This window comes from Eublepharis macularius, chromosome 1 (assembly GCF_028583425.1).
Source record: "Eublepharis macularius isolate TG4126 chromosome 1, MPM_Emac_v1.0, whole genome shotgun sequence".
In the NCBI taxonomy this organism is placed as follows: domain Eukaryota; kingdom Metazoa; phylum Chordata; class Lepidosauria; order Squamata; family Eublepharidae; genus Eublepharis; species Eublepharis macularius.
In genome coordinates this window covers 32979330-33003186 of record NC_072790.1, presented here as the reverse complement: position 1 = coordinate 33003186, position 23857 = coordinate 32979330, and the positions used below count along the sequence as shown (strand labels likewise).

Genomic DNA, 23857 nt, shown 5'->3' with positions numbered 1-23857 from the left:
CTTTGGCCATTCGCCCCTTCCCCCTGGAGTGGGCAGGTTCTGGACCTGGTTGCTGGCTGGGGTGGTAGGGCCACTGCCTCCCGGTTGCCTCCCACTGCTCCCTCCTGGCAAGTCTGGGCACTGGGACTCAAACCCCGGACAGACATCATCGGTCATGTGAGGGTGATGCCCGGAATTTAGTGAAAGAAATGTGCCAAATGTGATGGGTGGGTTTTTGATCGTTGTAAAATGTGCAGGCTGAGGCTGGTTGCTTTGTTTTCTATCCTGCTGGTAAGCTTGTAGATTATTGGAACTGAGTTAGTTTTATTCAATGACTTCAATGATAAGTTTTATTATTTTACTCTTTGCCATTTAAAATTCTTTTGCATATCTGAACCCAGCTTCAGAATTCCTTCAGCACATCCCAGCACTATCTAAGCACTAACAGTGTTACCTGCAAGTCAACAACTGTCCAGATAAATGAGGCTTCCTAATCAGTGATAGTTCCCTAATAGAGTTATTCATTGAAGGAAGAACAAGATTCCAGTCTTAAAGATGGTCAGGAGTTTCCAGGGTGTAAGCTTTTAAGAATCATGCTCCCTTGGTCAGATATGAAACATCTTGTATCTGACAAAAGGAGTTTGACTGGAAAGCTTAGACCCTGAAACCTGTTGGTCTTTAAGGTGCTACAGGACTTGAATCTTGCTCTTTTCTACTGCAAATCAACATGTCTACCCACCGGAAGCTATCTTTGTCTAAGGAAGGCATTCCTTAGAGGTGAGAAAAAGCTTTGGAGGGAAAAAAATTCTTTTTAAGGTTGTGTTTCAGACACTGACAGTGAATAGATATTAAACTACAGACGGGCGCCATGACGTTCAGTAAGTACTCAGTAACCTTCTTTCAACTTTACATTGAACTTCTGCCAATTTCGTGCACCTTACATTGCACCATTTGAACTTCTGTTCAATCGGTTAATGAGCTGCTAATCACTTATGTGGACATCATCGGTCATGCGAGGGTGATGCCCAGAGGTTAGTGAAAGAAATGTGCCAAATGGGTGGGTTTTTGATCGTTGTAAAATGTGCAGGCTGAGGCTGGTTGCTTTGTTTTCTATCCTGCTGGTATGCTTGTAGATTATTGGAACTGAGTTAGTTTTATTCAATGACATCAAGGATAAGTTTTATTATTTTACTCTTTGCCATTTAAAATTTTTTTGCATATCTGAACCCAGCTTCAGAATTCCTTCAGCACATCCCAGCACTATCTAAGCAGTTAAATCAGGGATATATGTAGCTGGAAATTTTTTTAAAAAACCTTGAAATGGACTGTTACCAAGTCCTGGAGGATAAAATAAGGTTATATCTCAGTCCAAATAGGAGTGTTGCTGATGTTGCGGATCAACAACTGAGAGAGGGCTCCATTTCCAAAATTGGAGCTGCAGATGGAACACTTACGAGCTGGTTACACAAAGTAGCTTTAACCAAATTTCCCAGCTGTGATTCTTCTGGGGGAAAAAACCCCATCTGGCCACAGTCACCATTAGAGATGGGCACGAACTGAATTATGAGTCAAAATTAAGCACGAACCAGGCTGGTTCGTGGTTTGCGAACCAAGATCCATCAGACCCCATTTCTGATGAACCGCCATGAACTTTAGACTGGTTCATTTGGTTGAGTGTTTGGTTTGTCACTGCAGACAGCCTGGTGCCAATCAATCAGTTTCCTGGGCAACAGGGGATGAACTTCCTGCAGACCTTCTGCTGGCCCGGAAGTAAACTACTGGTGGCCCGGAAGTGATGATTTTCTGACCTGGATGTGATGTTTTCACGAACCTGTTCGTGAACCAGAGGCAGGTTTGTGAAAGTTCATAGTTTGTGGTTGATGAAATTTGATGAACCACAAACCACATGGTTTGCTTTTTCCCGGTTCGTGCCCATCTCTAGTCACCTCTGGTAATATCCAATTACATCCAGGTTGAATTACTGCATTACATTCCACTTGGATCTGCTTATGAAGACCGTTGAAAAACTTCAGCAGCTTCATAATGCAAAACTATTGACTGGTACAGATAGGCGGGAACATACTTTTCAATACCTTAATAGCTTCAGTGGTTACACACAAGAACTAGGAAGAATAGAGTAGGAATATAGAGACAGTTGCATTAGCGGGGTGGCCCACTTGAGATCGATGAGGTTGGAAATACTTTACTGAGTCAAATCAAGGATTTCTGTACCCCAATAGTCTAGCACAGTAAGACCTGGTAAGAGTCCAGTAAGCCCAGTAAGAGATGCCAGGGATTGAAGCTGGAAGGTTCTATAGGCAATGCATGTGTTTTCACACTGATCTCTGGCCTTTCTAGAAAGTTAATGTTCAGCTAGCATACAAGGCCAAAGTTTAGTGGCCTATGGCATGAGGCTGTGCTGAACCATGGTAGTATATGCGGAATGCTTGCTGAGAGACGGAGTGCGACGAGAGACATGCTTCCCACGTTCCGCTCCCAGAGGGGGCATATTATGGCACTGCTGCTTTTCCTGTCCTCTTTGCATATTACCTCTGGTGGGAAGCTCCTGGTGGTACCTGTGGATGGAAGCCATTGGCTGAGTATACAGTCATTCATGAAGCAGCTGAAAGAAAATGGACACGAGATAGTCACTGTCACACCTGAAGTAAACCTGCACATAAAACCATCCGATGATCTTTATACCCTGAAAACCTATCCAGTGCCTTTCACACAAGAAGAGCTGGAGGAACATTATCAGAACACTGTCAATGGGATTTTTGAAGAGCTCCCTTTTTTATTTAGGGTGGTTAAAGTATATAAGATGCTGCAAAAGACATCCGATATGTTTTTTTCCACTTGTACGTCCCTATTATTCAATGAAGAACTGATGAGGTACATTGAGCAGAGTAAGTTTGATGCACTTTTTACAGACCCGTTGATGCCATGTGGCCAAATAGTTGCCGAATATCTCGGCATCCCTTCTGTATTTTTCTTGCTGCAAGGGACTTCTTGTGGTTTAGACTCTGAGGCCCTTCAGTGCCCCAGCCCTCCTTCGTACATTCCAAGACAATTTACAACAAATACAGACCATATGACGTTTGCACAACGTGTGAACAATCTGCTGGTGTACATGTCAGAATTCTTCCTTTGTGGTTTTTTCTACTCTCCTTACTCAAGTCTTGCTACAGATTTTCTTCAAAAAGACATAACTATCGCAGAACTTTGGAGTCATGGATCACTTTGGCTGATAAAAGCAGACTTTACATTTGATTATCCCAGACCGTTAATGCCGAATGTGGTTGCAATTGGAGGGATAAACTGTGCGGGGGGAAAATCCTTAACTCAGGTTGGTAACTCTTGCTCTTCTCTTAGAAATGTCAGAATAGGTTTCTGAATTTTGTAGATAATTTTATTTAGACGCAGACACTAAAATTATACCTACATTAGGCAAGCTGATTTGAAGAGTTTCCATCTATGGCCATAATTCAGTGCCTGGTTATTTCCATTCAAATCCTGTTGAAATCCACAAGGTTTAAACACACCTAACTCTACAATAGATTGATGACATTATATACAAGGTATTAAGCTTTACAGCAATTTTGTTTCTGGTAATTTAATACAAGAAATACTATCACGATTGGAACGTGGTCTAGATGTTTCATGATACACTTGAGGATAATATATAGGCTTTCTAATCATACAAATATTTTGCTCACTGTAAAAAAAAAAAGTAGCGCACCAATAATTCCAGTAATTCTGCTGTTAAGAACTTGTTTATTTACATTATTTTTATTTATTTAGATTGTTTACAATCCGCCTTTCTCATTTGAGATCAAGGCAGATTACATAGTGTAGGTGAAATACAATCAATAAGATAGGACTTCCAATAAACGAAGCAATAATGTTTGGATTGCAGAAATTGTAGCCGTCTCACTGATATGAGGGACCAAGGCCCTGAAAGGCTTTGTATGTGATAGCCCAAACCTTGAATTGAGCCCAGTAACTTTGTCTCTACCTTTTCTTCTCCCATTTCAATTTGCTTACTCTGGTAAAGAGAAGCCACACAAAAGTTCTGCTTCCTTGTTTGCCTGAAAGAAATGCAAAAAATTGTCACCCTGTGGATGCAGCCAGAGCATGTGCTTGGCTCTCAGTGGAAAATAACAGTTTTGTACATCACTACGCTGACACTATACAGTGAACATTTTAAAAAGAGTTCACGTAGTTTCCTAAGTCACGTGGGCCCACATTTTATGTGTGGGATGTTTAAAATTCCACAGAGACAATTGAAGACGCTTAGGGAAAAAGAGCCGTGTGTCCAGGGTCAGCAGCCCAGCCCCCGGACTTGCTGGGAGGCAACGGCGGGGGGCAGCCGGAAGAGAGCAGTTCAACCGCTCTGGCTGGCAAACGGAGCCGTAATCTGTCTGTGCCAGGGGGAAGGGGCGAGGTTCCAAAACCTCAGAAGGCTAGAGGGGGCAAGGGGAGGCCAGCTAGTCCCATCCCCCAGGGAGAAGACAGGAGTCTCAGCAAAGTAGAGGAAAGGGGCAAAAACAGCAGGGTTAGGGACCCAGCAGTCGCCCAAACAGAGCTCTTACCTGAAGAGAAGGAGCAGCAGCCCCAACAGCCCAGAGGCACGCCCCAGCTAGAGGATAGTAACCTAGCTCAGGAGATGCCAAGAGCAAAGCCTCTTCAGGTGGAGCTGCTGGAGGCACTCTGCTGGAAGAGCTGGGCAGCCAGCCAAGGGGGCACAGCTGCGCCTGTCTTCAGCAATTAGCTCAGCCAGAGAGGCTGAGAGCACTCCACCGCATGGCAGCCAGGCAGGGAGGGTCTGCAGCTGGACTGAGCCACTGGCCTGCAGCAGAGGAAGAAAGCCATATAAAGGATGGCAGGGAAGAGCTCTGAGGTGCTGGGTGTGAGAAAGGAGTGATGGTGTGGAGTGGGAGCAGAGCAGTGTGAGAGTGGAGGCTTGGAGGAGAGTTCTGGAAGGAGGAGATGACAAAGGACGCTGTTACCATTACATTGCTATAAAACTACAGGCATTTACTGGATGATGAAATACAGCATGATCTCTGAGGCTTCCTGATCGCTGCATGTGCCTGACTGAACTAGTTAGATCTGGTTCCTCCCCTGCCTGGATGATGCAATCCAGGAGGGGATAGATGACTCAGCATGACTGCTGATCGGATAATCGTCAGTGCTGATATGTGTATAAGTGTATATGCTCTGTATAGTCTCTCTCTGCTTTAAAACAGACTGGCCGGCGCAGCACTTTGTCTGATTGAATGACTGTGAACTGTATGTTCTGTAAATAAGTGTAAATAGTTTTTGCACTAGCATTTACTGGTGTGTGTGACTCTGCTTTGCTTGCCTGCAGCCTCGGTGCTGGGATGCATGCATACTGACAGGGTTATGGGCCCAGCACGCGTCCGCTGCACTGTAACCTGGAGGTTCTAAACGAGGCTGGTCTGATGGAAAAAGGCGTGGTGAGCTGTGTATCCAGTGTCTGAGTGTATGTCTACAACAGGTGGAAAAACAGAGGAAGACAGTCCAAGCCAGTCTGAAAAGGCTTGGAGGAGTGTTCTGGAAGGAGGAGATGACGGAGGACGCAGGGGATGAGTAGGCCAGGTTGAGCAGGCCAGCGAGTGGACTGAGAGGGAGTCTGGGTGATGTATACTGCCCTCCTTCCACAGAGCAAGGTCCTGCAGCGTCCCTGGCACCCCTTTGACGTCAGGGCCGGCCCAGCCGGCGCCCCACCCAGCAGCAGTGACAGCAAGCCCTGATAAATTGGTGGCCCATACGGGGAAACTTGTTCCGACGCAGGTGCCGGTCGAAGGTGTATCCCAGCGCCACAGCCCCGGCGGAGTTCGGACAGTGGCTGGAGGAGCGCCTGGGTGAGATGTGGAGGAGGTTGGCGGCCGTATACCAGGGCACTCAGGCGGAACTGCTGCAGGAGGTGGAGCAGCAGGTTTAGGGCTGGGCGTCCCCGGCTGACTCGCCGGCAGAATGTGCCTTCGCATGGGAAATCAACTCGCCAGCCAACACAGCTTGCAAGGGGGCACAGAGTCTGTGCGCCACGGTGAGGATAGGCTGGCAGAGCCTACAGGCGCTATTGGACTCAGGGAGTGAAGTCTCCATGATCCATGCCCAACTTGTCCCGGCTGCCACCCCGGTGCACTGCTGGATCCTGGTGGCGAATGTGATGGGCCACACCCAGCTGTGTCCTATGGTCTGGGTCACAGTGGAATACCTGGGAGCGCTCCACCGCATGGAGGTCGCCAAGGTGGCCCCCTTGCCGTACCCAATGCTGCTGGGAAGGGATGCCCCGGAGTTCACTCAATTGCTCAGGGGGGCGTTGGAGGCGTTGGTGACCCCACGAGTTGCCGTGGTCCTACAGATGAACGAGGTGGCCGACCCAGGTGAAGGCCCCTCCACCAGACCAACAGCGGAACCACAAAGTGCAGACCCAGTGGGACCTCCAGCAGACCGGCCTTTCTGCAACGCCCAAGGAGTGGACAAATCCTTGCAGCGCTTGTGGGATACCGCGGCTCATGAGGAGGAGAAAGTGTGGGATGAGCAGAGGGCCCAGCGGCTCCCCCGCATCAAGAAGCAGGGAGGCATGTGGGTCCATCTGGCCCATGCCCCGATCGGCCAGGGAGAGGTCTGCCAACTGCTGGTGCCAGCAGCCTACCGAGCGGAAGTCCTTCGCATGGCCCATGAGCCCGCATGGGCTGGGCACCTAGGACACCACGAGACCCTGAAGAAGGTCCTCGAGTGGTTCTTCTGGCCCTCAGTGAATGCAGATGTGAAGGCCCGCTGCTGCTCATGCCCTACTTGCCAACAGGTGGCAGCGAGGCACCCGCCAAAGGCCCCCCTCACACCACTGCCCATCATGGAGACGCCCTTCAAGCAGATTGCCATGGACTTCATCCGCCCACTGCCGTGCACCCCCCAGGGCTACCGCTTTGCCCTGGTGATCGTGGACTATGCTACACGGTTCCTCAAGGTCATCACGCTAAAAACCATGCAGACCCCGGGGATGATTCGGGCCCTGTCTAAGCTGTTCACGATGGTGGGACTGCTGGACAAGATCCTGACAGACCGGGGAGGGCCCTTCCGTGCAAAGGTCATGCGCCAACTCTGCTGGAATTTGGGGATCCGGCAGCTGTTCACCTTGGCCTACCACCCTCAAACAGACCAATTGGCAGAGCAACTGAATCAGACCACCAAGGAGGCCATGAAGAAGATGACGCGCGACAAGACTCACCAGTGGGACCTTAACATTGACTCTCTCATGTTCCCCCTCCGGAGGCATTCTGCTGGAAGAGCTGGGCAGCCAGCCAAGGGGCCACAGCTGCGCCTGCCTTCAGCAATCAGCTCAGCCAGAGAGGCCTGGCAGCCAGCCAGGGGGAGGGCTGCAGCTGGACCTGCCTTCGGCAATCAGCAGAGTCAGGGAGGCTTGCCAGCCAGCGAACAAGCCTCAGCTGATGCTGGTCAGTGGAGCCAGATCAGCTACCCCAGCTGCAACTACTTGGGGCAGCCCAGAACCAGGCTGGAAAACGGCAGGGCGGAGGAAGGAAGCCCTATAAAGGATGGCTGGGAAGAGCTCTGAGGTGGTGGGTGTGAGTAAGGAGTGATGGCGTAGAGTGGGAGCAGAGCAGTGCGAGAGTGGAGGCTTTGAGGAGAGTTCTGGAAGGAGGAGACGACGGAGGACGCAGGGGGTGAGCAGGCCCGGTTGAGCAGGCCAGCGAGTGGACTGAGAGGGAGTGTGGGTGATGTATACTGCCCATCCTTCCACAGAGCAAGGTCCTGCAGTGTCCCTGGCACCCCTCTGACATCACGGCCGGCCCAGCCGGCGCCCCACCCAGCGGCAGCAACAGCAAGCCCTGATACCTTTTGCTCCCTCATCCCTCCAATTCTTCTTAATAACTTAGATTCATAAGACATTATCACTGAGAAATAATTCTCACCCTTCTTTATGATAAAGGAGGCTATTATATTTCATTGTAAACACTTCTGCTGTTCTAACTCATTCGTCTTTATATGACTATTCCTCAGGGTTGCCAGGCCCCTTCACTCTCCCAGAGGGAGATTGGGACGCTGGGTCTTACCTCCCCTCCTCCTTATCTTCACCTCTCTTTCTCGTGCTCCTGGCTGACATGATGATGTCACTTCTGGGAAGTGTCATCATCACATGGGTCAAAGGGCAGCCCGGGAGCACTCGTGTGCTCACCAAAGGGCTGAATTGCCCCCACGGGGCCCAATTCACCCCAAAATGGACCTGCTGCATAAGCTGTGGGGCACGGGAGCATAACATGCCGCCCAGAGGTGTGCTTCATTGCCAGGGTGTGCCCTCCTTCCGGCCAGGTAAGTGGGGGCAGTACGTGGGAGGTGGGAGCAGGGGATCCCCACTCGGGATGGGGGAATGGCAAGCCTACTATTCCTAGCTTTTTTGATTGATAGATAGATAGATAGATCGATAGATCGATCGATCGATATGGCCCCTATGGGCTATGTTGTGCTTTTTGCTGGTGTAACTTTCCCTGGTGTTGTCGAGGTGTTCTCGTTCTTGAGCAACTTAGACAGCTAACTCCACCCCCTTCGCCTTCTGATGTAGGACCTTATGCCAGGGGCCTGCCAGGGGTGGCCATGGTAAGGCAGTGCTGGCTGCTGGGACCAGCGTGGCAGCAGCAGGGTACTGTGCTCATGCAACCACAGCTTAAGCTTGCGTATCTCAGAAATATATTGGTGTAGCACCTATTAAACTTACTGAGCACTTGCACCTCCCCCCACCGACTACTGTGGCCCAACACGGCTACCCACCTGAAATGAACATTTGAAACAGGAATTACATTTGGTCTAACCTGTATAGGGGCTGACTGTTAAATCTGGGGGAAATTATTGATAAAGGTATTACCAAAGGAAACCTATGTCAAAGTATGCCCATATGGGTGACCCCACATATGGAATTTTAGACTTTGGCTCCCATGGGACCTTTGATGTCTTTATATATACAGACATGTCAAGACTTGGTATAGTCCTGGAGAAGAAAGCAGAGAAAAACAGATGCTTAAACAGAGGATAATTTTATTGTCCAGACCAAGATCAGAAAAGGTAAAGGTAGTCCCCTGTGTGAGCACCGAGTCATTACTGACCTATTCGGGGATGTCGCATCACAACATTTTCTTGGCAGATTTTTTGTTATGGGGTGGTTTGCCATTGCCTTCCCCAACCAAGATAAAGAGTAGCAAAACCAAAGGAGAACCCATAGCGTTTACCTAAAACTCAGTTCTAAGTAGCAAATAGCGATGGCAGTTCTATTCAGCTGTGTGATAAAAATACAATAGCAATTGACTTCTTCCTCTCACATTATAAAAAACCCCACCCAGAATCAGGCGTGGAGTTGTCTCGTGTTCCCAAAGAGCCACAAAAGAGCAGATGGTAAGTGGGGGAGAAAGGAAGAAAGGGACAGAGGAGGCCTTGGAAGGGCAGGGAAAATTGGGAGTCCGTGAGAGGCTAGAAGATTATAGGACCTGCTGGGAGAAGGTAGGGTAGGATTTTGGAGCTAAGAGGCAGGGGGGGGAGGTAGACCATGTAGGTAAGGATCAGAGAAAGAAAGAAGTGGGAACTTAAGGCACACTCTACTTGTTCCAAAGAAGAAATTCCATCATCTCAGGACAACAATGGAAGAAGGTCCAGGGAGCAGAACCAACTTTTGTGTTAGCAGTGGAAGAAGGTTTGGGGATGAAACCTTCTTGGGGGTCCTTTTTAATACCCTTTAACCTGACTAGTGGCAAATGATTGCAACTGGGGAGCTTTCGAGACCCAGTAGCTGAGTCTTTGGTACTATGGGCTAAAACCCTGCATGGGCTGAGAGGTACCATGTTTCTTGTGCGGTGATCTGGCAGATCTGGCCGAGGAAATACCAGTGGGCAGATGATGCCACCCTGCCTAATACAAAGTACATCTGAAGAGAAAGGAGGATTTGAGAGAGAGAAGTGATTGTGAAATGAAAGATTGTGACACCTCAGTCAGTAGTTATTAATATGCACTGAAGAAAATTTGCTAAACATCTTGAAACCAATATGCGTCTTGTACAAATAAAGTGTTATTTTCTTTATTGTTAAACCTAGAGTTCTATGCTATTACCATACAACACAGAGAGTCCCGTGGCACAGATTGCCCCATGGTACAGAGTGGTAAGCTGCAGTACTGCAGCCCAAGCTCTGCTCACGACCTGAGTTCGATCTCAGCGGAAGCCAGGTAGCCAGCTCAAGGTTGACTCAGCCTTCCATCCTTCCAAGGTCGGTAAAATGAGTACCCAATTTCCTGGGGGTAAAGTGTAGATGACTGGGGAAGGCAATGGCAAACCACCCCATAAAACATCTGCCAAGAAAACGTCGTTTTGCGACATCCCCCCATGGGTCAGTAATGACTCAGTGCTTGCACAGGAGGACTGCCTCTACCTCTCTCTACCATACAACAATCTCATCCTCAGAGTCACGGTCAGGGCAAGGGCTCCCAGCGAGTCGAGGGCTGAACTGAGCGTCGGGCTGCGAACGGGAGTCCAGAACACGCCAAGGTCACGAGCCGAGGAGTCTGTCCATCAGGGGCGCGAGCAGGGGAGAGTCAAGGAGCTTTAACAAGGTCTGAGAGCCGGGGAGTCTGTCCGTTAAGGGTGCAGGTTCCGAGGTCTGACAGCCGGAGAGTCAGTTACAAACAGAGACAGGCAAGGGGTGGTTGGGGATGGATCTGAGGTCAGGTCGCAGGAAATCCTTCCGAGCAAGGCAGGCTACGAGGCAAACTGCCGGGCGCAAGGAGTGTGAACAAAGTTGCTCCCACTGCTTATAAGGTCAGGGCGGCATAAGAGGGCCAGGTGTCTCGCCTTCGCCTGATTGCTCTGCCTCATCTTCGGCGGTCAGCCCCATCCGACCCCGGGGACCAAGCTAAGGGACCTCGGGGTCTCATGAGCCAGGTCAGGGGTACCGCCAATTCAGCGAACCCCAGGATAAACTGCCGGTAATAGTTGGTGAATCCCAGGAACCGCTGGATGTCCTTCTGCTTCCTGGGGGCCTGACAAGAGAGCACGTCCTCTACCTTGGCTGGGTCCATCCGGAGGCCTTGGGCAGAAACATGGTGTCGCAGGAATTCCACCTCTTCTCGGTCGAACTTGCACTTCTCCAGCTTAGCGTATAGCCCATGTTGCCTCAGCCAGCGGAGCACATTCCGAACATGGTTGGGGTGTTTAGTGGGGTTCCGAGAGAACACCAGGATGTCATCGAGGTACATGATGACGTAGTGGTCCAGCAGGTCACGGAACACATCATTTATATACATCTGGAAGACAGAGGGCTCATTACATAAACCGAATGGCATGACGAGGTACTCGAACTGGCCATAGTGAGTCCGAAAGGTCATCTTCCACTCGTTCCCTTGCCAGATCCAGATCAGGTTGTATGCCCCATGCAGGTCAAGCTTGGTAACGTGGGTTGCTCCCCGGAGCCGTTCCAGGAGCTCCAGAATAAGGGGTAGTGGGTAGCGGTCCCGGATCGTGATCTGGATCAGGGCCCGGTAGTCATGGCACAGTCTGAGCTCCCCCTTCCCTTCTTCTTCACAAACAGGACTGGTGCTGATGTGGGTGAGGTGGAGGGCCGTATAAGTCCCCGCTGTAAGGTCTTGGTCAGGAATTCCTGGAGCGCTAGGCACTCTGGCTCGGTCAGGGAGTAGAGGCGGGCTGTAGGCAGGGGCTTGTCCAGCATCAGGTTGATCGCACAGTCGTATGCCCGGTGGGGCGGCAACTGATCAGCCCTCTTCTCCTGGAACACGTCCGCAAACTCAGCATAGCAGGGCGGCAGCAGGGTTGCCTGGGCGTTGGCGTCCATGCTGGCGATCAGCTGCTGGGAGGGACCCGGTCTCCCGGCTGGGAACTGGACTACCTGGTGCTTCCAGTCGATGAGCCGGGTTGCTCCCCATGTGTCTGCAGCCGTGCGCTCCTCCTCCATTCCCACACCGCCTCGCGTGCACAAGCCTTCCGCCTCACTGCTGGCTTGCTGGGCTTGGTCTTCTGAGGCGCTGGTTCTGCCTCCTCTCCACGCCCCCCCTCACCTCCACTATCCTGCGCTGAGGGGCCGGGTTGCTGGTTGCCATCTGGAGCTTCAGGGGCTGAGGGTGCATCTCGCGCTGGCTCTTCCAGCCCCTCCTCAGAGGAGGAGGAATCATCTGCAGGCAGAGCGCCCCACTGGGGTAGGTTTCTGACACTCAGGACCACATAGTCCAACCAAGGAGTCTTAAAGCTTGGGCATATTACTATGGGAAAGGTTAATTAATCAAGTTGGAATTAAATGCCCGGTGGCAGCGTTACATACCCAGAGAGAGTGAGAGTCAACAAGAAAATTAAAGACGTACCCTATCTAACCACGCAATTAAAAGAGTAGTCATGACAATATAGGTCTCAGGTTGTCCCCAACTATCAGAAGCGGCAGTGGTCCAGCACCCCAAGCCTGCTAGCCTCAGCGAAGACAGTTGTAAACATTGCACACACCAAACAGTGTTACCTGCAAGTCAACAATTTTCCAGATAAATGAGGCTTCTTAATCGGTGATAGTTCCCTAATAGAGTTATTCATTGAAGGAAGAACAAGATTCCAGTCTTAAAGATGGTCAGGAGTTTCCAGGGCGTAAGCTTTTAAGAATCATGCTCCCTTGGTCAGATATGAAACATCTTGTATCTGACAAAAAGAGTTTGACTGGAAAGCTTAGACCCTGAAACCTGTTGGTCTTTAAGGTGCTACAGGACTTGAATCTTGCTCTTTTCTACTGCAAATCAACATGTCTACCCACTGGAAGCTATCTTCGTCTAAGGAAGGCATTCCTTAGAGGTGAGAAAAAGCTTTGGAGGGAAAACATTTCTTTTTAAGGTTGTGTTTCAGACACTGACAGTGAATAGATATTAAACTACAGACGGGCGCCATGACGTTCAGTAAGTACTCAGTAACCTTCTTTCAACTTTACATTGAACTTCTGCCAATTTCGTGCACCCTACATTGCACCATTTGAACTTCTGTTCAATCGGTTAATGAGCTGCTAATCACTTATGTGGACATCATCGGTCATGCGAGGGTGATGCCCAGAGGTTAGTGAAAGAAATGTGCCAAATGGGTGGGTTTTTGATCGTTGTAAAATGTGCAGGCTGAGGCTGGTTGCTTTGTTTTCTATCCTGCTGGTAAGCTTGTAGATTATTGGAACTGAGTTAGTTTTATTCAATGACTTCAATGATAAGTTTTATTATTTTACTCTTTGCCATTTAAAATTCTTTTGCATACCTGAACCCAGCTTCAGAATTCCTTCAGCACATCCCAGCACTATCTAAGCAGTTAAATCCGGGATATATTTAGCTGGAAATTTTTTTTAAAAAAACCTTGAAATGGAGTGTTACCAAGTCCTGGAGGATAAAATAAGGTTATATCTCAGTCCAAATAGGAGTGTTGCTGATGTTGCGGATCAACAACTGAGAGAGGGCTCCATTTCCAAAATTGGAGCTGCAGATGGAACACTTACAAGCTGGTTACACAAAGTACTTTAACCAAATTTCCCAGCTGTGATTCTTCTGGGGGAAAAAACCCGATCTGGCCACAGCCACCCCTAGAGATGGGCACGAACTGAAAAATGAATCAAAATTAAGCACGAACCAGGCTGGTTCGTGGTTTGCGAACCAAGATCCATCAGACCCCATTTCTGATGAACCGCCATGAACTTTAGACTGGTTCATTTGGTTGAGTGTTTGGTTTGTCACTGCAGACAGCCTGGTGCCAATCAATCAGTTTCCTGGGCAACAGGGGATGAACTTCCTGCAGACCTTCTGCTGGCCCGGAAGTAAACTACTGGTGGCCCGGAAGTGATGATTTTCTGACCTGGATGTGATGTTTTCACGAACCTGTTCGTGAACCAGGGGCAGGTTTGTGAAAGTTCATAGTTTGTGGTTGATGAAATTTGATGAACCACAAACCACATGGTTTGGTTTTTTCCCGGTTCGTGCCCATCTCTAGTCACCTCTGTTAATATCCAATTACATCCAGGTTGAATTACTGCATTACATTTCACTTGGATCTGCTTATGAAGACCGTTGAAAAACTTCAGCTGGTTCACACAATGCAAAACTATTGACTGGTATAGATTGGAGGGAACATAGTTTTCAATACCTTAAGAGCTTCAGTGGTTTCTGGCTTGTTTCCAAGCACAACTCAAAAGTGCTTATCTTGACCCTAACCCTAACCCACTACATTCACGCATACTGCCCTGCTCAGCCACACATTTATTTGTTGTTAGAATCCCACCAGTGATGTCTGTGGCTTACAAGGACAGAACCTTCTTCCTGTTGTCATTTCATTGTTGGAATCACCTCCCCATTTGTGTTTACCTGGCTCCGACTGTGATGACTTTGACGTGCCTGGTACAGATGATGTTGCTTTCCAGACGTGGAAGAAGTTAATCAAGTTTTGCTACTGCTATTACTTGCTGGTGGCAGTCTATTGCATTTTGACTAAGCATTTGTACTCTTTTTATTTTTCTACTTGTTTTCAATAAACGGCTAGGTAAAGAGACAAAATATGGAAATCAGTTGAGTGGACTAAGATAAGATTTGGGGAGGAGATAGGGTTCAGTTCCCTTCTCTTGCATATTCTTTACCCATTAAAAATAAGTCCTCGCTAAAGGAATCTTAGTGTTGCCAACCTCCAGGTAGGGCTTGGCATCAGGCCACCTCCTCAGCTCCTTCTTACCTGTTGGTATGCCCTCGGACCTCCCCTGGCCAGGACTCCAGAGTCAGGTACCAACTTGGTTGTGGGTTAGATATTCTGGACTTAGCTGTCCTTCCCTCAGTGAGTGTTCGGCACTCACTGAATTTCGCAAAGTTCCTCCTGTACACTCTTGTCCTTCTACCTTGTGCCCCTTCTCCCACTTTGTCCACAAAGTCCCCATGTCAGAGGCTTGGCCGTCACAGTAATGTGGGCTGATTGGTTCTTGTAGTGGTCGGCATCCTGTGCGGCACTAAGCCCCGGTGCCATGTCAGATGAGTTTTCCTCTTGCATGGGAGTCAATGGGATTTGCTGCCCTTTTTCTTGGTGTAACTCTCTGCCATTGCAGGGGATGTTCCCAGGCTCAGAGCAGCTTAGGGACAAGACTATGTCATTTCCCGCTCCCTGGACCGTCCCCAGGGCACCAACACAGAGGTTTCCTCCACATGGACGTCTGTATCTGGCATCTGGCAGCACCGTGGCCTAACACCATTGTGGGGAAGTTACACCGCCATAAGTGTGCGTTTTTCCAGTGACACCCTTAGTCTGCTCCCTGAGCACTTTCTGCCTCCCTCCCAAGACAGAGCTATTCATGAGATTAATCCAGGTGGGTTGAAGGTATTGTTTATGCAATAACTCTAGTGTTACTGTAACTGCTCTGTTTGATTGGGGAATTAGCTTAGCAGTCCAGAACTAAATTTAGCACAGATCTAACCAATTGTATACCGGGGTCCCTTCTTCAGACGCTCGTGCAATAAAGAGGCAGACTAAATCACAGTACCACGTGTCTTTACTAATAATGTGGCGTATGCCTGAACTTGCACACACATTCAAGGTTACACACAAGAACTAGGACGAATAGAGTAGGAATATAGAGACAGTTGCATTAGCGGGGTAGCCCACTTGAGATCGATGAGGTTGGAAATACTTTACTGAGTCATATCACGGATTTCTGTACCCCAATAGTCTAGCACAGTAAGACCTGGTAAGAGTCCAGTAAGCCCAGTAAGAGATGCCAGGGATTGAAGCTGGAAGGTTCTATAGGCAATGCATGTGTTTTCACACTGATCTCTGGCCTTTCTAGAAAGTTAATGTTCAGCTAGCATACAAGGCCAAAGTTTAGTGGCCTATGGCATGAGGCTATGCTGAACCATGGTAGTATATGCAGAATTCTTGCTGAGAGACGGAGTGCGACGAGAGACATGTTTCCCATGTTCCTCTCCCAAAGGGGGCATATTACGGCACTGCTGCTTTTCCTGTCCTCTTTGCATATTACCTCTGGTGGGAAGCTCCTGGTGGTACCCATGGATGGAAGCCATTGGCTGAGTATGCAGTCATTCATGAAGCAGCTGAAAGAAAATGGACACGAGATAGTCACTGTCACACCTGAAGTAAACCTGCACATAAAACCATCCGATGATCTTTATACCCTGAAAGCCTATCGAGTGCCTTTCACACAAGAAGAGCTGGAGGAACATTATCAGAACACTGTCAATGGGATTTTTGAAGAGCTCTCTTTTTTAGTTAGGGTGGTTAAAGTATATAAGATACTGCAAAAGACATCCGATACGTTTTTTTCCACTTGTACGTCCATATTATTCAATGAAGAACTGATGAGGTACATTGAGCAGAGTAAGTTTGATGCACTTTTTACAGACCCGTTGATGCCATGTGGCCAAATAGTTGCCGAATATCTCGGCATCCCTTCTGTATTTTTCTTGCTGCAAGGGACTTCTTGTGGTTTAGACTCTGAGGCCCTTCAGTGCCCCAGCCCTCCTTTGTACTTTCCAAGACTATTTACAACAAATACAGACCATATGAGATTTGCACAACGTGTGAACAATCTGCTGGTGTACATGTCAGAATTCTTCCTTTGTGGTTTTTTCTACTCTCCTTACTCAAGTCTTGCTACAGATTTTCTTCAAAAAGATATAACTATCACAGAACTTTAGAGTCACGGATCACTTTGGCTGATGAAAGCAGACTTTACATTTGATTATCCCAGACCGTTAATGCCGAATATGGTTGCAATTGGAGGGATAAACTGTGCGGGGGAAAAATCCTTAACTCAGGTTGGTAAGTCTTGCTCTTCTCTTAGATATGTCAGAATAGGTTTCTGAATTTTGTAGATAATTTTATTTAGACGCAGACACTAAAATTATACCTACATTAGGCAAGAGGATTTGAAGAGTTTTCATCAATGGCCATAATTCAGTGCCTGGTTATTTCCATTCAAATCCTGTTGAAATCCACAAGGTTTAAACACACCTAACTCTACAATAGATTGATGACATTATATACAAGGTATTAAGCTTTACAGCAATTTTGTTTCTGGTAATTTAATACAAGAAATACTATCACGATTGGAACGTGGTCTAGATGTTTCATGATACACTTGAGGATAATATATAGGCTTTCTAATCATACAAATATTTTGCTCACTGTAAAAAAAAAAAGTAGCGCACCAATAATTCCAGTAATTCTGCTGTTAAGAACTTATTTATTTACATTATTTTTATTTATTTAGATTGTTTACAATCTGCCTTTCTCATTTGAGATCAAGGCAGATTACATAGTGTAGGTGAAATACAATCAATAAGATAGGACTTCCAATAAACAAAGCAATGATGTTAGGATTGCAGAAATCTGTGGCCGTCTCACTGATATGAGGGACCAAAGCCCTGAAAGGCTTTGTATGTGATAACCCAAACCTTGAATTGAGCCCAGTAACTTTGTCTCTACCTTTTCTTCTCCCATTTCAATTTGCATACTCTGGTAAAGAGAAGCCACACAAAGTTCTGCTTCCTTGTTTGCCTGAAAGAAATGCAACAAAATTGTCACCCTGTGGATGCAGCCAGAGCAAGTGCTTGGCTCTCAGTGGAAAATAACAGTTTTGTACATCACTACGCTGACACTATACAGTGAACATGTTAAAAAGAGTTCACGTAGTTTCCTAAGTCATGTGGGCCCACATTTTATGTGTGGGATGTTTAAAATTCCACAGAGACAATTGAAGACACTTAGGGAAAAAGAGCCGTGTGTCCAGGGTCAGCAGCCCAGCCCCCAGACTTGCTGGGAGGCAACGGCGGGGGGCAGCCGGAAGAGAGCAGTTCAATCGCTCTGGCTGGCAAACGGAGCCGTAATCTACCTGTGCCAGGGGGAAGGGGCGAGGTTCCAAAGCCTCAGAAGGCTAGAAGGGGCAAGGGGAGGCCAGCTAGTCTCACCCCCTAGGGAGAAGACAGGAGTCTCAGCAAAGCAGAGAAAGTGGGCAAAGACAGCAGGGTTAGGGACCCAGCAGTCGCCCAAACAGAGCTCTTACCTGAAGAGAAGGAGCAGCAGCCCCAACAGCCCAGAGGCACGCCCCAGCTAGAGGACAGTAACCTAGCTCAGGAGATGCCAAGAGCAAAGCCCCTTCAGGTGGAGCTGCTGGAGGCACTCTGCTGGAAGAGCTGGGCAGCCAGCCAAGGGGCCATAGCTGCGCCTGCCTTCAGCAATCAGCTCAGCCAGAGAGGCCTGGCAGCCAGCCAGGGAGGGTCTGCAGCTGGACCGAGCCACTGGCCTGCAGCGGAGGAAGAAAGCCATATAAAGGATGGCTGGGAAGAGCTCTGAGGTGGTGGGTGTGAGTAAGGAGTGATGGTGTGGAGTGGGAGCAGAGCAGTGTGAGAGTAGAGGCTTGGAGGAGAGTTCTGGAAGGAGGAGATGACGGAGGACACTGTTACCATTACATTGCTATAAGACTACAGGCACTTAATGGATGATGCAATACAGCATGATCTCTGAGGCTTCCTGATCGCTGCATGTGCCTGACTGAACTAGTTAGATCTGGTTCCTCCCCTGCCTGGATGATGCAATCCAGGAGGGGATAGATGACTCAGCATGACTGCTGATCGGATAATCGTCAGTGCTGATATGTACATAAGTGTATATGCTCTGTATAGTCTCTCTCTGCTTCAAAACAGACTGGCTGGCGCAGCACTTTGTCTGATTGAATGACTGTGAACTGTATGTTTTGTAAATAAGTGTAAATAGTTTTTGCACTAGCATTTACTGGTGTGTGTGACTCTGCTTGGCATGCCTGCAGCCTCAGTGCTGGGATGCACGTATACTGACAGGGTTATGGGCCCAGCACGCTTCCGCTGCGCTGTAACCTGGACATTCTAAACGAGGCTGGTCTGACGGAAAAAGGCATGGTGAGCTGTGTATCCAGTGTCTGAGTGTATGTCTACAACAGCTGGAAAAACAGAGGAAGACAGTCCAAGCCAGTCTGAAGAGGCTTGGAGGAGAGTTCTGGAAGGAGGAGGTGACGGAGGACTCAGGGGGTGAGCAGGCCAGGTTGAGCAGGCCAGCGAGTGGACTGAGAGGGAGTCTGGGTGATTTATACCACCCCTCCTTCCACAGAGCAAGGTCCTGCAGCATCCCTGGCACCCCTCTGACGTCAGGGCCAGCCCAGCCGGTGCCCAGCCCAGCGGCAGCGACGGCAAGCCCTGACACCTTTTGTTCCCTCATCCCTCCAATTCTTCTTAATAACTTAGATTCATAAGACATTACCACTGAGAAATAATTCTCCCCATTCTTTAAGATAAAGGAGGCTATTATATTTCATTGTAAACACTTCTGCTGTTCTAACTCATTCGTCTTTATATGACTATTCCTCAGGGTTGCCAGGCCCCTTCACTCTCCTGGCGGGAGATTGGGACACTGGGTCTTACCTCCCCTCCCCCTTCATCTCTCTTTCTCGTGCTCCTGGCTGACATGATGATGTCACTTCTGGGAAGTGTCATCATCACATGGGTCAGAGGGCAGACCAGGAGCACTCCTGTGTTCGCCAAAGGGCTGAATTGCCCCCATAGGGCCCAATTCAGCCCAAAATGGACCCGCTGCATAAGCTGTGGGGCGCGGGAGAATAGCGTGCCGCCCAGAGGTGCGCTGCACCACCGTGGTGTGCCCTCATGCTGGCCAGGTAAGTGGGGGCAGGATATGGGAGGTGGGAGCAGGGGATCCCCACGCGTAATGGGGGAATGGCAAGCCTACTATTCCTAACACGCACACACACACACACACACACACACACACACACACATATATATGGCCTCTATGGGCTGTTGTGCTTTTTGCTGGTGTAACTTTCCCTGGTGTTGTCGAGGTGTTCTCGTGCTTGAGCAACTTAGAGAGCTATCTCCACCCCCTTCCCCTTCTGATGTAGGACCTTATGCCAGGGGCCTGCCAGGGGTGGCCATGGTAAGGCAGTGCTGGCTGCTGGGACCAGCGTGGCAGCAGCAGGGTACTGTGCTCATGCAACTACAGCTTAAGCTGGTGTATCTCAGAAATACATTGGCGTAGCACCAATTAAACTTACTGAGCACTTGCACCCCCGCCCCCTCCCCGACTACTGCGGCCCAACACAGCTACCCACTTGAAACGAACATTTGAAACAGGAATTATGTTTGGTCTAATCTGTATAGGGGCTGACTGTTAAATCTGGGGGAAATTATTGATAAAGGTATTACCAAAGGAAACCTATGTCAAAGTATGCCCATATGGGTGATCCACATATGGAAGTTTAGACTTTGGCTCCCATGGGACCTTTCACGTCTTTATATATGCAGACATGACAAGACTTGGTATACTCCTGGAGAAGAAAGCAGAGAAAGACAGATGCTTAAACAGAGGATAATTTTATTGTCCAAACCAATTTGGGCTGCTGCTGGGTCCCTATTCCCCCTGCCCTGGCCCTTCTCCTCTGGCCTGCTTAGCCCCCTCTCCTCCCCCGGGAGGGTGGGACTAGCTGGTCTCTCCCTGCTCCCTGCAGCCCTCTGAGGCTTGGGCCTTTTGCCCCTTCCCCCTGGAGTAGGCAGGTTCTGGACCTGGTTGCTGGCTGGGGCGGCAGGTCCACTGCCTCCCGGTTGCCTCCCACAGTTCCCACCTGGCAAGTCTGGGGGCTGGCACTCAGACCCCGGACACGCTGAAATCCTGCATGGGCTGAGAGTGTTGGATTAGTTTTCTGGGCAACATACATTGTAAGGGATATTTTCAAGTGGTGGGGAGTGCCAGGTTATTGTCCTGTAAACATTTTATCATTAATCATATGTGGGACCTTAGAATTTGTAAGAAAAGCATTTTGATTAGGGTGTATCAGAGTTCCGATGGGAACTGACCTGCTTCTTTAAGCGTTGGCCTCTTGATGGCACATAGCCTGATTGGCAAATAGCAAAGAGTGTCGTAGCTCCTTTAAGACTAACCCACAGCTCTCTTCGACAGGGAGTGATGTCAGAGTGTTGGGATGCTGCCTGTCACCCCCTCCCCCATTTTCATGCCATTTTTCTCCCACCACCCAGCTGAGAAGTGGCTGAAAGTGCCACGTGCTGGTGCAGGGAATCCCCTGCCACAGAGGCTGCAAGGGCCAAAGCTGCCCTTCACTTTGCAAGATTAATATTTTGTTCCCCATTGTTCTTGTCACGTGGTTAATGTCACCAGGGTCAGCGGAGCTTTTCCATGGAACCAAATCCTCCAAAAGAACAGCAAGGGGAAAGCCTCCCGCTCTTTTCATTGTCTCTGCTTCATACTTGCCAGCTACAGCTGGGGACCAGCATAAAAAGATGTGCACTCCACGGACGAGGGTATCTATAGCCACCACCCCCTTACGCGTCCTGGGTAAGCATGACTGAGAGCCAAGCTACAGGTGACGCCTGACACAGGTTGGACACTTGTCAGCTTCCCTCAAGTTTTGATGGGGAATTTAGGCGTTGTGGTCTTGCAGCTTGGCTCTCCATTTAAATGAAGTTTACAGAGTGGCAGTCTATGGGACGGAGAACATGCAGTCAGGAGGGGAGTGCAGGCGTCGGGCTCTCGCCAGGTGCCCCCTTCCCATCCGCTGGGTGTGTATGTGGGGGGGAGGTTCTGTAAACTTCAATTAGTAAACTTCAATTAAACGGAGGGCCAAACTGTAAGACCAGGATGCCTACGTTTCCCATCAAAATTTGAGGGAAGCTAACAAGTGTCCACCCTGTGTCAGGCATCACTTGTAGCTTGGCTCTGAGAGTAATGCAATCAAAGCAAACACATTCGATGCTTGCGTAGCAAACAGAGCAAGAATCAAACTGCAAATCCTCTTTCCCGACTTTGGTATTTACCTTATGAGATGGTTAGGCTAAGGACAGGCTATTTAATCGTGATGCTGTGATGTTCGGACATCATGCATTACCTCAGTTTTCTAAGGCTGGGATTCTTCCTCTGTGTTCCACCACGAGAGTTTAAGATGGTTGCCATGGTTATGGCAGAACTTTATAGCAGAACCAAGTAGATTTAAAAGATCTACTGTCCTGCAAGGCTCATTCACATATGTAATGATTTAAAGTCTTAAGTGTGTCTTTCTTTCAATGCTTGGTAAGTTGCAGAAGAACAAGAGGGGTGAAAGAGGGGAATGAGTGAGTGAGGTGATTGGTTAGCTACTGAGAGTCTCTCTACACAATACATCTTACGTGGGGACGCTCAAATGCAGGAAGACTCTGTTAGCTCGGAAGGGTAGTTTAAAAAGACAGAGCTAACAGAGATCACTCCTCAGAGCGTTTGTGAATTTTCTCCTTCATGGAGGCAAAGATGAAATTAACCAACTCTCTGAGGAGTGATCTCCGCTGGCTCTGTCTTTTTAAACTACGCTTCCCAGCTAACATTGTGTCTCCCTACATTTGAGCATTCCCGTGTAAGATCTCGTGCACAGAGACTCTGAGAGCTAAGAAGAGTGTGTGTGTGTGTGTGTGTGTGTGTGTGTGTCTGTGTGTGTGTGTGTGTGTGAGAGAGAGAGAGAGAGAGAGAGAACACAGTTAACACTTAGAAACGCAGCAGTCTACAGAATCTGGAAAAAGCAGTCCTCTGATTAGAATCCCATGTGGTGCTGTGAAATGCATCAAGATTCTGAAAGTAGAATACATATAGAGGAATATTAGGGACTAGAGAGAGTCAAAGCCTAATACTGTCACCGTATTATAGGAGTGTGAGAGAAAGAAGATGACAGAAACCTGAGTCAACTGAGCAAAATAAAGATTGAACAACAAAGTACATCTGAAGAGAAAGGAGGATTTGAGAGAGAGGAGTGATTGTGAAATGAAAGATCGTGACACCTCAGTCAGAAGTTATTAATATGCACTGTTTTATTTACTGAAGAAAATTTGCTAAACATCTTGAAACCAATACGCTTCTTGTACAAATAAAGTGTTATTTTCTTTATTGTTAAACCTAGAGTTCTATGCTATTACCATACAACACAGAGAGTCCCGTGGCACAGATTGCCCTGTGGTACAGAGTGGTAAGCTGCAGTACTGCAGCCCAAGCTCTGCTCACGACCTGAGTTCGATGCCAGCGGAAGCCAGGTAGCCAGCTCAAGGTTGACTCAGCCTTCCATCCTTCCAAGGTTGGTAAAATGAGTACCCAGTTTCCTGGGGGTAAAGTGTAGATGACTGGGGAAGGCAATGGCAAACCACCCCATAAAATGTCTACCAAGAAAACATTGTGATGCGACAACCCCCCATGGGTCAGTAATGACTCAGTGCTTGCACAGGAGGACTGCCTCTGCCCAGCGTTCTGCTTATAAGGCCAGGGCGGCATAAGAGGGCCAGGTATCTCTTCGCCTGATTGCTCTCCCTCGTCTTTGGCGGTCAGCCCCGCCCGCCGCTGTGCCTGCAGCCATGCGCTTCTCCTCCGTTCCCACACCGCCTCGCATTCACGATCCAGATATCTTTATTACGGTCATAGACCACACAATAATAGCATACCACCTACAGTCAGGGTAAGTCATATTATTTACAAATCTATTCACTAAAATTTCAGAGTACAGATTCTTAAATATTTAAAACCTTAAAACCTGAGTGCCTAAGACCAAATTATTAAATATTTAAATCCTTAACATTATAAAATATTTAAATATTTCCCCCTGTAAAATACTTCCTAATCCGTATGGCTTGCACAGCAAAATTTGCCACCTGTAATGTAATTTCATGGTCCTTATTGGCTAAAAGCTTATCTAGATAGAATCTATCATTTCTACCTGGGAACTGATTACAAATTGGAGTTATGAAGATTGCCCTAGTGTTTTGATAA

General features: G+C 48.3%; 1 protein-coding gene across 9 annotated transcripts in view; it reads left to right on the top strand.

The window, feature by feature from the left end:
* The window catches only part of LOC129326452 (UDP-glucuronosyltransferase 1A3-like), a 175969-nt gene that overhangs the window by 94685 nt on the left and 57427 nt on the right, over window positions 1-23857 (top strand). The window contains exon 1 of one of the 9 annotated variants that reach the window (XM_054974641.1): window positions 2423-3325. The exons of 7 other annotated variants lie outside the window; for them this stretch is intronic. In XM_054974641.1, coding sequence (XP_054830616.1) covers window positions 2423-3325 — 903 coding nt within the window. Of the gene's footprint in view, window positions 1-2422; window positions 3326-16602; window positions 16837-23857 lie in introns of those variants that run through there. One more of the 9 variants, XM_054974701.1, reaches the window with a different exon arrangement.